The sequence below is a fragment of the Aythya ferina genome (assembly GCF_964211825.1).
Source record: "Aythya ferina genome assembly, chromosome: 31".
Lineage (NCBI taxonomy): Eukaryota > Metazoa > Chordata > Aves > Anseriformes > Anatidae > Aythya > Aythya ferina.
This window is the reverse complement of record NC_140328.1, coordinates 1,826,949-1,840,821: the sequence shown is the minus strand read 5'-3', so window position 1 is coordinate 1,840,821 and position 13,873 is coordinate 1,826,949. Positions and strand designations below refer to the sequence as shown.

At 49.6% G+C, this 13,873-nt stretch overlaps 1 protein-coding gene across 2 annotated transcripts in view; it reads left to right on the top strand.

The window, feature by feature from the left end:
• The window catches only part of LOC311425473 (uncharacterized protein), a 56,701-nt gene extending 54,761 nt beyond the window's left edge, over window positions 1–1,940 (top strand). The window contains exons 9-10 of one of the 2 annotated variants that reach the window (XM_084501364.1): window positions 1,373–1,404; window positions 1,524–1,940. In XM_084501364.1, coding sequence (XP_084357490.1) covers window positions 1,373–1,404; window positions 1,524–1,592 — 101 coding nt within the window. In that variant the 3' untranslated portion in view covers window positions 1,593–1,940. The remainder of the gene's footprint in view (window positions 1–1,372; window positions 1,405–1,523) is intronic. The other variant, XM_084501363.1, reaches the window with a different exon arrangement.
• Window positions 1,941–13,873: the final 11,933 nt, after the last annotated feature.

The following is a 13,873-nucleotide window of genomic DNA, read 5'->3' as shown; positions in this document are numbered from 1 at the left end:
GAGTGGGAGAAGTCAGGGGTAAGGCTGAGGCCTTGGGAGTCCTGCTGCGGGGCTGGTGCAGTGGGAAAGGTGGTGGGGGGAACCTGGGGATGCGCAGCTGGGGCAGACGGTGCCTGGGGCTGATGGCTGTGGGCAGACCAGCTGGGGAGGCTGCTGAGGGAGCTGGGGAGCTTCAGCCTTCATCCCCCAGCCCCGAGATGGGAGCCACTGCTGGGCAGCACCTTGGCCTGCGCACCTCAGCCCCTGTTCTTGCAGGTGCCTGCAGAGGGAGATGCCCAAGGTGAGCACCAAGGGCTGCTGGCTGTGGGGTTTGTTGGAGGGAGTTGGGTGCATGGCGGGGCCCTGAGGTGCTCCTTGGCGAGGGACAGTATTCTCTGTGTGTGTGTGGCTGCATTCCCTGTGCTGGAAGCAGGGAGGATGGGGCTTGCTATTTGCTGCACTCTGGTTCACCACATGATGTAGGAAAGCACGACCTGAGTGCGTTTCTCATGTGGCATCCTCACCACAAACGCACACCCTAGAGCCATTCCATTCCTCTCCAGGCAGCAGCACGTTGACAGCCCACAGATGGAAACCACAGACCATGATGAAGTCTCATGTGAGTACTACGTCCTCCCTCGGAGGAAGCCGTGCACACATCTCAGGTGGAATCCCAGCACTTCATGTTCTACTGGGACATACAAAATCCCTGCCTGTTCATCAAGGCCCGGTTTCTCTCCAGCACCTCATGTCCTGCTTCTTCCTTTTATGCAGAGCGCAGCTGCTGGCTGCACAAGGGACATGGCAGCATCCCAGTGCTCCCAAGGATAAAGTCCATTTGCTTGGGGGGCTCCTTCCACACCTGCTCCAGCCTCACGCTGCCATTCCCCTCCTCCAGCCAACACTTTTCTCTCTTCTTATATTTTCCATCACAAGGATTTCTTTTTTACAAAAGCAGCCCAAAGCACAGCGCAGCAATGAAGGATGTGGCTCTGTTTCCTTGCACTGCTGGAGAAAATATCTTATAGCTCATTCTGAAATCACAGACAGCAGCCAAGGGAGGATGTTGTGGTTGGGTGACACGCTATATATATATCCCCACCTGACGTGCACTTAGCACAAGTTGCAGCACGACCGTTTTTACCCATGCCTGCACAGAGCAGTTTGCAAGGTGTGTAGGCTGTGCAAAGAGAGGCGATGCCACAGAATGGTGGAAAGACATCAAAACCTCAGCATCTCTGTTCCACTGCTGCTTAATGCACGTCCCAGATCAGGGTGATGGGAGGGGTCAGGCATTGAGTGTTAACCCCAGGTAGCTGATGCCCAAAGCTCGTGGGGGTTCACCCCCTCCAATCAGCAAGGGCTCATGGTGTGTATTTTTTTGCCCCCATAGACTCCACCATCGCCCACATTCAACGGGACAGGGTGAGTCGTGGCACAGCTGTGCACAGCTCCTTTCTGCACTCCTGCAGCCTGGTGCCTGCTCATTGTGCAGGGCTCACAGTCAGCAGCTGAAGTAACAGGGTTTCTTTTCCTCCCTAAAGCCTCGTCCTGTGCAGCAGATGAGCGACCCCACGACGTATGCCACGGTGACCTGCACCCAGACCCGATAGCACTGCCACAGGGCAAGGGCACAAGAGCCTTGCCCACGGCTGCCTTTATTCTTTTGTAGGGGTCTCTTGCAGCCATAACATGGGGCTGGGGGTTGCACTTTGGGCTTTTCTGTCACAGGGAAGGGCTGTGTGTGTCTAGCCAAGAGGTTGAAGGACTCATATCTCTGTTTGCAATAAATTAATATCTCTAAAATATGTCAGGTGTACCAAGTAATATTTTGAGTGTATCAATGGTTTTTCCTCATGTGAGGCCATCTCCCTGTGCTCACTGGAAATTATGTATTCCTAAACTGCTTGATAAAGTCACAGGGCTGCTCTTCCATGCACCCACACAGATGGACATTTGCACCTATAGGGACTGGTATCACTACAGGGACGTGCTTGAATGTGTCTGCCAATTGATGTGTGCAGTGCAGATGTGGTTTTGTTTAGAAGAAAACTGAACATTTCTGGATGTCCATAAATACATGGGTCACGATGGGATGCTCAAGATGCTCATGCCAGGAGCTGAGGGAGTTGATGGAAGTCATTGCTAGGCCATTATCCATTATCTGTGGTAAGTCATGGGCATCGGGAAAGGTGCCTGAGGACTGGAGGAAAGCATATGTTACTCCAGTCTTCCAAAGGGGAAAGAAGGATGACCCAGGTAACTATAGACCAGTCAGCCTCACCTCCATTCCTGCAAAGCTGATGGAACAACTTAGCCTTGGCGTTGTCTTTATGCATATCAAGGATAAAAGTGTCATTAGGGGCAGTCAACATGGCTTCAGCAAGGGGAAGTCATGCTTGACCGAACTGAGAGCCTTTTATGAGGATATAACTGGGGGGATAGATGATATTAAAGCAGTGGATGTGGTCTATCTTGATTTCAGTAAAGCCTTTGACACCATCTCCCACACACAGCATCCTTGCAGCTAACCTGAAGTGTGTGAAGGGTGATCTGGTAGTGAGGTGGACTGTGATCTGTCTGAAGGGAAGAAGCCAGAGGGTTGTGGTCAATGGGGTGGAGTTGAGTGGGAAGCCTGTATCTGGTGGAGTCCCTCAAGGGTCGGTACCGGGACTAGTACTTGTCAATATATACTTCAATGACTTGGATGAGGGAATGGAGTGCACTGTCAGCAAGTTTGATGATGACACTAAACTGGGAGGAATGGCTGACACACCAGAAGGCTGTGCTGCCATCCATTGAGACCTAGACAGGATGGAGAATTGGGTGGGGAGAAACTTAATGAAATCACATAATCAAAGAATCGTCTAGGTTGGAAGAGACCTTCAAGATCACCTAGTCCAACCTCTGACCTAATACTTACAAGTCCTTCACTAAACCGTATTTCTAAGCTCAACATCTTAACGTCTTTTAAGGACCTCCAGGGATGGGGAGTGAACCACTTCCCTGGGCAGCCCATTTCAATTCCTAACAACCCTTTGGTAAAGAAGTCCTTCCTAACATCCAACCTAAACCTCCCCTGGCACAACTTTAGCCCATTCCCCCTCATCCTGTCACCAGGCACGTGTGTAGTGGGTTTACGTGGCAAGGTTTTGGTAGCAGGGGTCATAGGGGTGGTTTATGTGAGAAAGATCTAGAAGCTGCCCCATGTTTGGGAAGGGTCCCATTGTTTTCCAGAGCTGAGCCAATAAGCGACGTTGTTTTGCTCCTCTGTGAGAGCATATTTAAGACAGGAAAAAAAAATGCTGCGCCACACAGCAGCTGGGAGAGTGAAGGGAGTGAGAAACAGCCTTGCAGGTGCCAAGGTCAGTGTAGAAGGAGGGGGAGAGGTGCCCCAGGCGCTGGAGCAGAATTCCCCTGCGGCCTGTGGTGAGGACCATGGTGAAGCAGGATGTCCCCCTGCAGCCCATGGAGTACCATGGCGGAGCAGGGTCCCCCGCTGCAGCCCGTGGAGGAGACCACGGTGGAGCAGGTGGCCCTGCACCGACGGAGGCTGCCATCTGTGGAAGACCCCTGCCCGAGCAGATTCCGGGCCGAACCTGTAGCCCGTGGAGAGGAGACCACGCAGGAGCAGGTGACCTGGCAGGAGCTGCTGCCCATGGGGGAGCCAGGTTGGAGCAGTTTTCTCCTGAGGGATGGACCCCGTGGTACGGACCCATATCTGGAGCAGCTCTGGAGGAGCTGCTGCCTGTGGGAAGCCCACGCCGGATCAGTTCATCAAGGACTGTGTCCTGTGGGTGGGACCCCACAGCACAGGGGATGAGAGTGACCGAGAAGGAGCGGCAGAGAAGAAGCGCTGTAGACTGACCATAACCCCCATTCCCCCGTTCCCCTGCGCTGCTCGGGGGGAGGAGGTGGAAGAGGGTGGATGGGGGGGGGAAGGTGCTTTTGGTTTCTTTCCTTTGTTTCTCCCTTCTCTAGCTTGTTAGTAATGAGCAATAAATCTTACCATCTTCTTATGCTGAGTCTGTTTTGCCCGTTACAATAATTATTGCATGATTTTTCTCGACGCCTTATCTCAACCCTTGAGACCTTTTCACATATTTTCTCCCCATTCCTCTTTGAGGATGGGGAGTGAGAGAGCGGCTGTGGTGGAGCTTGGCTGCCCACTCAAGCGGAACCACGACAACGTTGGAGAATAGACCAATCCCCACCTTGCTACAGCCTCCTTTAGGGTACCAATAAGGTCGCCCCTGAGCCTCCTTTTCTCCAGGCTGAACAAACCCAGCTCCCTCAGCCGCTCCTCATAAGACTTGTTCTCCAGGCCCCTCACCAGCTTCGATGCTCTTCTCTAGACTCTCTCGAGCACCTCCATGTCCTTCTGGCAGTGAGGGGTCAAAACTGAACACAGTACTCGAGGTGTGGCTTCACCAGAGCCGAGTACAGGGGGACGATCACTTCCTTAGCCCTGCTGGCCAATCTGCTTATTATACAAGCCAGCATGCTGTTGGCCTTCTTGGCCACCTGAGCACACTGCTGGCTCATATTCAGACGACTATCAACCATCACTCCCAGGTCCTTCTCTGCCTACCACTCATCTCCCAGCCTGTAGATCTGCTTGGGGTTATTGCGACCCAGGTGGAGTACCCGGCACTTGGCCTTGTTGAACTTCATGCAGTTGACCTCAGCCCATCAGTCCAGCCTATCCAGATCCTCCTGCAGAGCCTTCCTACCCTCAAGCAGATTGACACACGCACCTAACTTGGTGTCAACTGCGAACTTACTGAGGGTGCACTCAATCCCCTCATCCAGATCATTGATAAAGATATTAAAGAGAACTGGCCCCAGTACTGAGCCCCGTGGGTCGCCACTAGTGACCGGCCTCCAACTGGATTTGACTCCATTCACCACAACTCTTTGGGCCCCACTATCCAGCCAGTTTTTAACCCAATGAAGTGTACGCCAGTCCAAGCCATGAGCAGCCAGTTTCTTCAGGAGAATGTTGTGGGGAACAGTGTCAAAAGCCTTGCTGAAGTCAAGGTAGACCACATCCACAGCCTTTCCCTCATCCACCAAGCGGGTCACTTTGTCATAGAAATAGATCGGGTTCACCAAGCATGCCCTGCCTTTCATAGACCCATGCTGACTAGGCCTGATTGCCTGGTTGCACTTAAAGAAGGTAATAAGCACCTCTACCTTTTCCTCTTCTCTTGTGCCTAAGTTTTTCCCCTAAGGATGGGGAGTTTCTCCTTAAGGATGGAGATTCTCCTTAGTCCTCCTTTTTGTGTTGATGTATTTATAAAATAATTTTTTGTTATCTTTAACGACAGTAGGCAGATTAAGCTCCTGATGAGCTTTGGCCTTTCTTATTTTGTCCTTGCAGAACCTCGCAACATCCTTTTAGTCCTCCTGAGTGGCCTGCCCTCTTTTCCTTCCAAGATTAATATATAATTTATAATTAATGATATATAATCTATTATAAAATAAACAATATAATATAATATAATTAATACAATATAATTAATGATAGAATATTATAATATTTAATATATAATTGTAATATATGTTATATTATACTATATATTAATATGATATGATATGATATGATATGATATGATATGATATGATATGATATATATATATATAAATAATGGTACATTTTATATAAGTGTAAAATTAATTAATTAATTAACTATTAAAAATTATAATTCCCAGGTTATAAACCCACTTTTTTCTCCTAAGCTCAAGCCATAACTCTCTGTTCAGCCAGGCCGGTCTTCTTCTGCGCTGCCTCGTCTATGGGAATTGTGGGACAGACCACTCCTGAGCCAGTAAGATTTCCCTCTTAAAGAGTGCCCAGCCTTCCTGGACTCCTCTGCCCTTCAGAACCACTTCCCAAGGGACTCTGCCAACCAGTGTCCTGAACAGCTCAAAATCAGCCCTCCAGAAATCCAAGACTGCAGTTTTACTGATCCCCTTCCTGACTTCACCAAGAACAGGGAACTTTACCATTTCATGGTCACTTTGCCCAATACAGCTCCCGACCACCACAACTCCCACCAGCCCTTCTCTGTTTGTGAACAGAAGGTCTAGCAGGGCACCTCCCCAGGTAGGCTCACTAACCAGCTGTGTAAGGAAGCTGTCTTCCATGCTCTCCAGAAACCTCCTTCAGTGCTGAGGGAGTTGTGGGCATGGCAGGCCCTCCCATTCTTCTCAGCACAGACACACTCCAGAAATAGGGGGGTTGAGGAAGTGTTGCTGAGGACATTCAGCACCTTTTCTCTCTGCTCTCTCTGCCTCTGCGTGGTGCTGGTAGTGCTCAAGACTCTTCTGCTGACCCCAGCCATTTCTGTAAGTGCCAGTCCCTTCTTCACCCTTCTCCTCTAGGCACTGTGTGAAGTGCTGATGCCTTTGCCATGGTAGGCACAGGCCATGGGAGCAACTGTGGTGAGGGGTGGGGAAGCCCTGCCTGCTGTGTGTGGCTGGACACTAACTCAGGTTCTCCCTCCAGATGCCAAAGTGAATGAGATGAGCAGAGTGAAGGTGAGTTCAGCCCAAGCACAGCCTTGCAGGCTGAGCGTGCACGTGATGGTTGCAAGAGGGCAGGCTGTTGGAGAGCAAATGGAAGCCAGAAGTGCATCTGATGGCAGGAGCCTGGGAGCTTCGCGTGGCTGTGCTCTGGTGTACTGGGTCTGGCTGGAATGTTAACTTTCCCGGCAGCAGCCCATACAGTGCCGTACTCTGTACTTGTAGCTGGAACAGCAGTGTTATCACACCAGTGTTGTGTCTACTGCTGAGCAGCAGTGGCACAGCATTGGGCCTTTCTCTAACCCTCCTAGGGGGTGGGCAAAAAAGTGAGGAGAGAAACATCACTAGGGCAGCTGACCTAAACCAATCAAAGGGATGTTCCATACCATGTGGTGTCACACTCAGCAATAAAAGGTGGAAACAGGAAGAAGAGGGGAGGGGTGGGCTCTCGTTGAGAAGACGTCGGTCCTCCTCTCGAACACCGGCTGCGTGCGTTGAGGCCTTGCTTCAAGGACGTGGTCAATCATGGCTCATTTGTGGGAAGTAGAGAGTAATTTATTTCCTCTGCACTTCCATATAGCTTTCATTTATTTTGTTTGTTTGTTTTCCTCCCTTTTTCCCCCTTTCCTTTTTATTTCCCCTTAGTTAAATTGTTTAGTTCATGGTAGTCTTTATTTAATTATTATAATTATTTCCCTTTAATTAAATTATCCTTATCTCAACCCGTGAGTTGTTCTTTGCTTTACTTCTCCCCCTCCTCATCTAAAGGAGGGGGAGTGAGAGAGCGGTTGTGGGGTTTAGCTGCCCAGGAGGGTAAAACCACCACATCTGGCTGAATCCCCCTCCTTCCATGCTCCCAGCATTTTCCCATGGTGGGCACCATGGCTGCATTCCCTGTGCTGCAGACATGGGAGAAGTGGCTTGCTGTTTGCTAGACTTCAGCTGAAGCCCAGATGGATTATTGCATCATCCATGGGAATGGCCCAAATCGCCCTGTGCTGCTTTGTGGCAGTGGTGCTGCTAACCCTCAACACATTTTTTCTCTCCTCTCTCTAGGCCTCTCTATGCTGCTGGCAGTGCTCAAGACTCTTCTGCTGACCCCAGCCATTTCTGTAAGTGCCAGTCCCTTCTTCACCCTTCTCCTCTAGGCACTGTGTGAAGTGCTGATGCCTTTGCCATAGCAAGCCGTGGTCGTGGGGGCAACGGTGGTGGGGAAAGGGTAAGCCCTACCTGCTGTGTGTGGCTGAGCACTAACTCACGTTCTCCCTTCAGATTCCAACATGGATGAGATGGGCAGAGTGAAGGTGAGTTCAGCACCAGCCCAGCAGTGATGGCTGCAAGAGGGCAGGCTGTTGGTAAAAATGGAAGCCAGAAGTGCATCCGATGGCAGGAGCCTGGGAGCTTTGCGTGGCTGTGCTCTGCCTGAATCCCCCTCCTTCCATGCTTCCAGCATTTCCCCATGGTGGGCACTGTGAGAGTAAGGCCACTCCTTGTTCTCCCTTGTGTTTTGCAGCTCTCTGAATCCAACTGCTCTCAACACCCACTGGATGCCAAAAGCTGAGCAAGGGAGAGGCAATGTAGCTGGTTTGGGAAAGAGGCAGAGAACGCTGGGGAAAGCCTTGCTGATCTACGAACTGTGAATAAAGCCACCCCAAACAGGAAGGAGCTGGTGTAGTTCTTCTCGGCAAGGCCTGTCTGCAAGCGCTTCACATCCCTTCAGATCGACACTACCACTCCTTAGTGTCTCGGAGTCTGCCTGCCTGCTCCATCCCATTCCATGTGTGGCTGCATGAGACAGAGGTGCCATCAGGAACACAAATTCAGAGATGTTTATTTGCCATCAAAGCAAAACCACATCTGCAATGCACACACTATTGACACACACATGCGAGGACATCCCTGCAGTGATATCTGTCCATGTAGGTCGAAAATGGGCATCTCCATAGGTGGGTAGAAGAGCACCCCCGTGACTTTATACTGAAACTTAAGTGTACTCATCATCCACTGAGCACAGCGAGATGTTTTCTTTTGTTGAGAAATAATTAATACACTCACGGTAAGATTTGGTATAGCTCATATATTTTAGAAGTTTTAATGGATTGTAAATGGAGGTATGAGTCCTATATCATCTTGGCTAGACACTCACAGCCCTTCCCTGTGACAAGAAACCCCAAAGAAGACCAAAGTGCACCCCCAACCCCACGGTATGGCTGCAGGAGCCCTCTGCAGGAGAGCAAAGGCAGCCGTGGGCAAGGCCCCTGTGCCCTTGCCCTGTGGCAGCGCTATCAGATCCGGGTGCAGGTCACCGTGGCATATGTTGTGGTGTTTCCCACCTGCTGCACAGGAGGAGGCTTTAGGGAGAAAAGAAACCCAATGCAGTTCATTGACTACTATTAATGGGCACTGCAGGCACTTTCATCCCACAGGAGATACGGCCTTTCTTTGGGTAGCACCACGCCACTTGCAAGATACTCTGCTGTTAATCAGGAAAGTGCCTACTGAAAAATGTCCAGCCCAGTGCTCCCATACCCCTGTTACCAATGGTCTCCAAATAGGCTATAACAGTCCACAGTATGATACGGCTCAACGTTTTCAGAAGCTGATGAGTGATGGAGGATGCACTAGACCCAAGGAATGATGAATGTCTTAGCCCTACACCCCATGATTTTGCTTTGGGAATGATTCCCTTTCACTCTTGTTTTCCACTTGGAGCATTGTGGGCTTCTGATCCTCGTTAGCCCAGCTCCACAAATCCAGTGGATGACCTCGGCTTTCTCCTGGTCTTTCCTGCCAGAGGCTCCCGGCCAGGCCTTGTTCCCCGCCTGCAGTGTGAAGCACCAGAGGCACAGTAAGGCCTGTACGCACAGGCCTAAAAGTTCCCACCGCAGCCTTTTGGACACCCATTTGATCTCTTCCAAGGGGGTTTTGTTGTTCACAACCCCACTTGAAAGTGCTCTTCTTTCAGGTTACTTGATAGGGAGGGCTCGGAAGCTCACTACAAGCTGCAATATGGCTTCTCCAGAAACCCACAAGGCCTAGGAAACCTGGTGGTTCTTTCTTGTTAGCTGGTGGGCATACAGTTGTTACTTCATTGATCTTTCTCAGTGGGATGTGGCATCCTGCCATTTTACCCCCATGTTCAACATTTCCTGGGCAGGTCCTTACTCTGGACAATGGCAAAACCAGCCTTCAGGAGAATTTGGGTGAATTTCTTCCCTTTCTCAAAGACATTCTCTGCTTTACTGCCCCACATGAGGCTGTCATCAATGCACTGCAGGTGCTCAGGAGCTTGCCCTTGTTCCACAGCCATCTGCATTACTCCATGGCAAATGGCAGGGCTGTGTTTGCACCCCCTGGTACTGTCCATTGCAGGTGTAGTGGACGCCCCTCCAAGGGGAAGCAAACTGTGGCCTGCACTCTGCAGCTGCATTGGGTTTATGTTCCCAAGGTTTATTAGCAGGGACCGCAGAGGTGGCCTTGGTGAGAAGTCCAGAAGCTGCCCCCTATTTGAAAAGGGCCAGTGTCAGACTGCTCCAAAGGCACCTGCTACAGACCGAAGCTGAGCCAAAAAGCGATGCTGATTGTACATCTGTGAGAGCATATTTAAGAAGGGAAGAATACCTGCCGCTCCACTACAGGTGGTAGAGGGAAAAATGAGAACCAGCCCTGCAGGCACCAAGGTCAGTGCAGCAGGAGGGCAGGAGGTGCTCCAGGCATGCAGCACAAGTTCCCCTGCGGCCTGTGGAGAGGCCCCTGGTGGAGCAGGCTGTCCCCCTGCACCCTTGGGTCCCACATGGATCAAATCTCCAGTCTGCAGCCCGTGGAGGAGCCCCCGGTGGAGCAGGTGACTGTGGCCGATGGAGAGACCCCGAAGGAGTAGGACCTGGACCCGAGCTGCACCTCGTGGAGAGGAGCCCATGCAGAACCAGGTGGTCTGGTGCCATGTTAAGGGGTGTACTGATTAACTGTTATGGATCCGTTCGGATTCATGGTACTGAACTATCACAATCACAGATTCACCAATACCGCATTAACTATTAGGCGCCTGGTTGGATTCAGAGCACTGAACTACCATGGTCAGGGATTCACCAAAAACGTATAACCACCCTTAGTGTAGTTGAGTTTAATGAGATCTATTGTAATGAATGACTAAGTCCCAAATAGGATTACAAAATTTACAACTTATTAAACGGATAGAGGTCAGCAAACAGCACTGGGTGTGCTGGTAGTCTCTGCTCCACCGAGATGCACATCAGTTACATCAGGCATCTAGTTTTTATGCTCCTAGGCTCCTACATATTCATTATTACTTCTAGAAAATGCAGGGTTATTATAATTAGGTCCCGTAATCTGAACCCTCCTACTGGAGCATGCGTATCAGTCTCCGGTGGTCCCTCTGGGGGTCTCTCGTGCTGAAGGCTAGTAGTCTTCCTCCCAGGCTTTTTTTCTTGTCCTTCTCCTTTGTCCATCTTGGCCAGATGTCAGAGACTTGTGCAGCATCCCCTGCAAGCTTTGTCTTTGAGTCATCCTTCAGCTTTCCCCTTCTCCTCAATCTTTGTCCAGATATCAGAGACTTGCATAGTGTCCCATGCAATAGTCATAATATGTAGCAGTTATTCTGAAATCCCGTTGTTCTCTTATCCCCTATTGACACAAATTGCCGGAACATTCCTTTGCAAGATACAAGAACTATATGCATTAACCACTCTGTTTTTCTTAGACTTGTGGTTATGCAACGGTATGAAAGACAGAAGGTCACATTTCATCATATCATGGGGACCTAGGATTGTTCCGTATTGACATGAATCAGATGAACACATTTCACACTATCATGGGTTGGAACAAATGCATTCAAGTGCGATTTCTTACAGTAACAGGTACACAGGTTCTTTGGATTGCCTGCCATAGTTACTGTCTGCAAAAGCAAGCTAGCATGCATGAAATACACAGGTGACACAGGTGACACAGGTGCGCAGCCTGGAAATTAACGCGTTAAAAGGCACAAAGTCTCTATAGATATTTCAAAATTTCCATGGAGACACACAGTATAACCAAGTGTTCAAATCTCACCCAAAGGCGTCCCAATGGGGGAGAGGGTGGAAGAGAAGCTCAGCCCGACAACTGAACCCAGGAGTCAGGAGGTCCTCAGGATGGTGTATTCCCTCGGGGTGGTATCTCCCCTGACAGTGGTGTCTTCCCCAACATCCCCTCTCTCTTAGGCCAATTTATATTATTTTCTATCTTTTAGGTGGAGCTTGAGTGACTCTAGTCAAGCATATCTTAGTTATGATTGGTGAAAAGTTCTCCCATTTCAGTTAAAGTAAAAGGCTCCGAGAAATTCAGAGTGCATGCTCAGTGAGGGGTGGTCGCACATTGGAGGCAGGTAGCTTTTAGGATGGAGGTGTGTTTTGATATTATAATGATATTACAATGAGGAAAAGTACACTAGGTTAAAGCATTTGTTAAAACATGACAGGTCCTTGGCTGAGGGTCGCAAAAAGTGTGGCTTATCGGTCTCGGTGTGCACAAGAACAATCGAGTCCCTACATGTTGTCGTGGTTTAACCCGGCTGGCAGCTAAACACCACGCAGCCGTTCGCTCACCCTCCCCCCTCCCTCTCTGGGACGGGGGAGAGAAATGGAAAGTGAAGCCCGTGAGTTGAGATAAAGACAGTTTAATAAGACAGGAAAATAATAATAATAATAATAATAATAATAATGATGATACAATGGTGATAATACGAAAGTAATAATAGTATGTACAAACAAGTGATGCACAATGCAATTGCTCACCACCCGCTGACCGATGCCCAGCCTAACCCCGAGCAGTCCGGCCCCCTCCCCCCGGCTAGCCACCCCTATATATTGTTTAGCATGACGTCAGATGGTATGGAATACCCCTTTGGCTAGTTTGGGTCACCTGTCCTGGGTCTGTCCCCTCCCAGCTCTTACTGCACCCCCCAGCCTGCCCGTTGGCAGGACAGAGCAAAGGCTGAGATGTCCTTGGCTTAGTATAAGCACTGCTCTGCAACAATTAAAGCATCGGGGTGTTATCAGCACTCTTCTCATTCTAAGCCAAAACACAGCATTCCACCAGCTACTAGGAAGAAAATTAATTCTGTGCTAACTGAAACCAGGACATCTATCCACCCCTTATTCCATACCATTTATGTCATGCTCAGGTTACACTCTTTTCCATACATTCTAATTAGTCACCTATAGTAATCATGGTAGTGATAATATACAGTATAATATACTATTTAACATGGTGCAATTCAGTTCATGGGCTATTCTCACCCAGTATTAAATCTCCTTGAGGTACACACCGGACCTCTCCGTTCTTTTGCATTACCCACCAAGTATATCCAGGTCCCTGAGCGAAAACAATTCCACGAATAGGTTTGCCTTTTCCTGAGGCAGGAGTAGCCCAGACTGTTTTACCCAGCATATTTTTTACATGCACTACAGGAACTTTATCCCCATCTACAGTACGTAACAGGTTTGATTGGGCAGGTCCAGCTCGGTTGGTAGATCCCCTAGTATTGACTAACCAGGTGGCCTTTGCCAAATGCGTATCCCAGTTTTTGAACGTCCCAGCGCCCATTGCTTTCAAGGTAGTCTTTAACAGGCCATTGTATCGTTCAACTTTCCCGGAGGCTGGTGCATGATAGGGGATGTGATACACCCATTCAATACCATGTTCTTTGGCCCAAGTGTCTATAAGGTTGTTTCGGAAGTGAGTCCCATTGTCTGATTCTATTCTTTCTGGGGTGCCATGTCGCCATAGGACTTGCTTTTCAAGGCCCAGGATGGTGTTCCGGGCGGTAGCATGAGGCACAGAATATGTTTCCAGCCATCCGGTGGTTGCTTCCACCATTGTAAGTACGTGGCGCTTGCCATTGCGAGTTTGAGGGAGTGTGATGTAATCAATCTGCCAGGCCTCTCCATATTTATATTTCAGCCATCGTCCTCCATACCAAAGAGGCTTTGACCGTTTGGCTTGCTTGATTGCAGCACATGTTTCACAGTCATGAATAACCTGTGCTATAGCGTCCATGGTCAAGTCCACCCCTCGATCACGAGCCCATCTGTATGTTGCATCTCTACCTTGATGGCCTGAGGTGTCATGGGCCCATCGGGCTATAAATAATTCACCTTTATGCTGCCAATCCAGGTCCACCTGAGCTACTTCAATCTTAGCAGCCTGATCCACCTGCTGGTTGTTTTGATGTTCTTCAGTAGCCCGATTCTTGGGCACATGAGCATCTACGTGGCGTACTTTCACAGCCAGGTTCTCTACCCGAGCAGCAATATCTTGCCACAATGCAGCAGCCCAGATAGGTTTGCCCCTACGCTGCCAGTTGTTT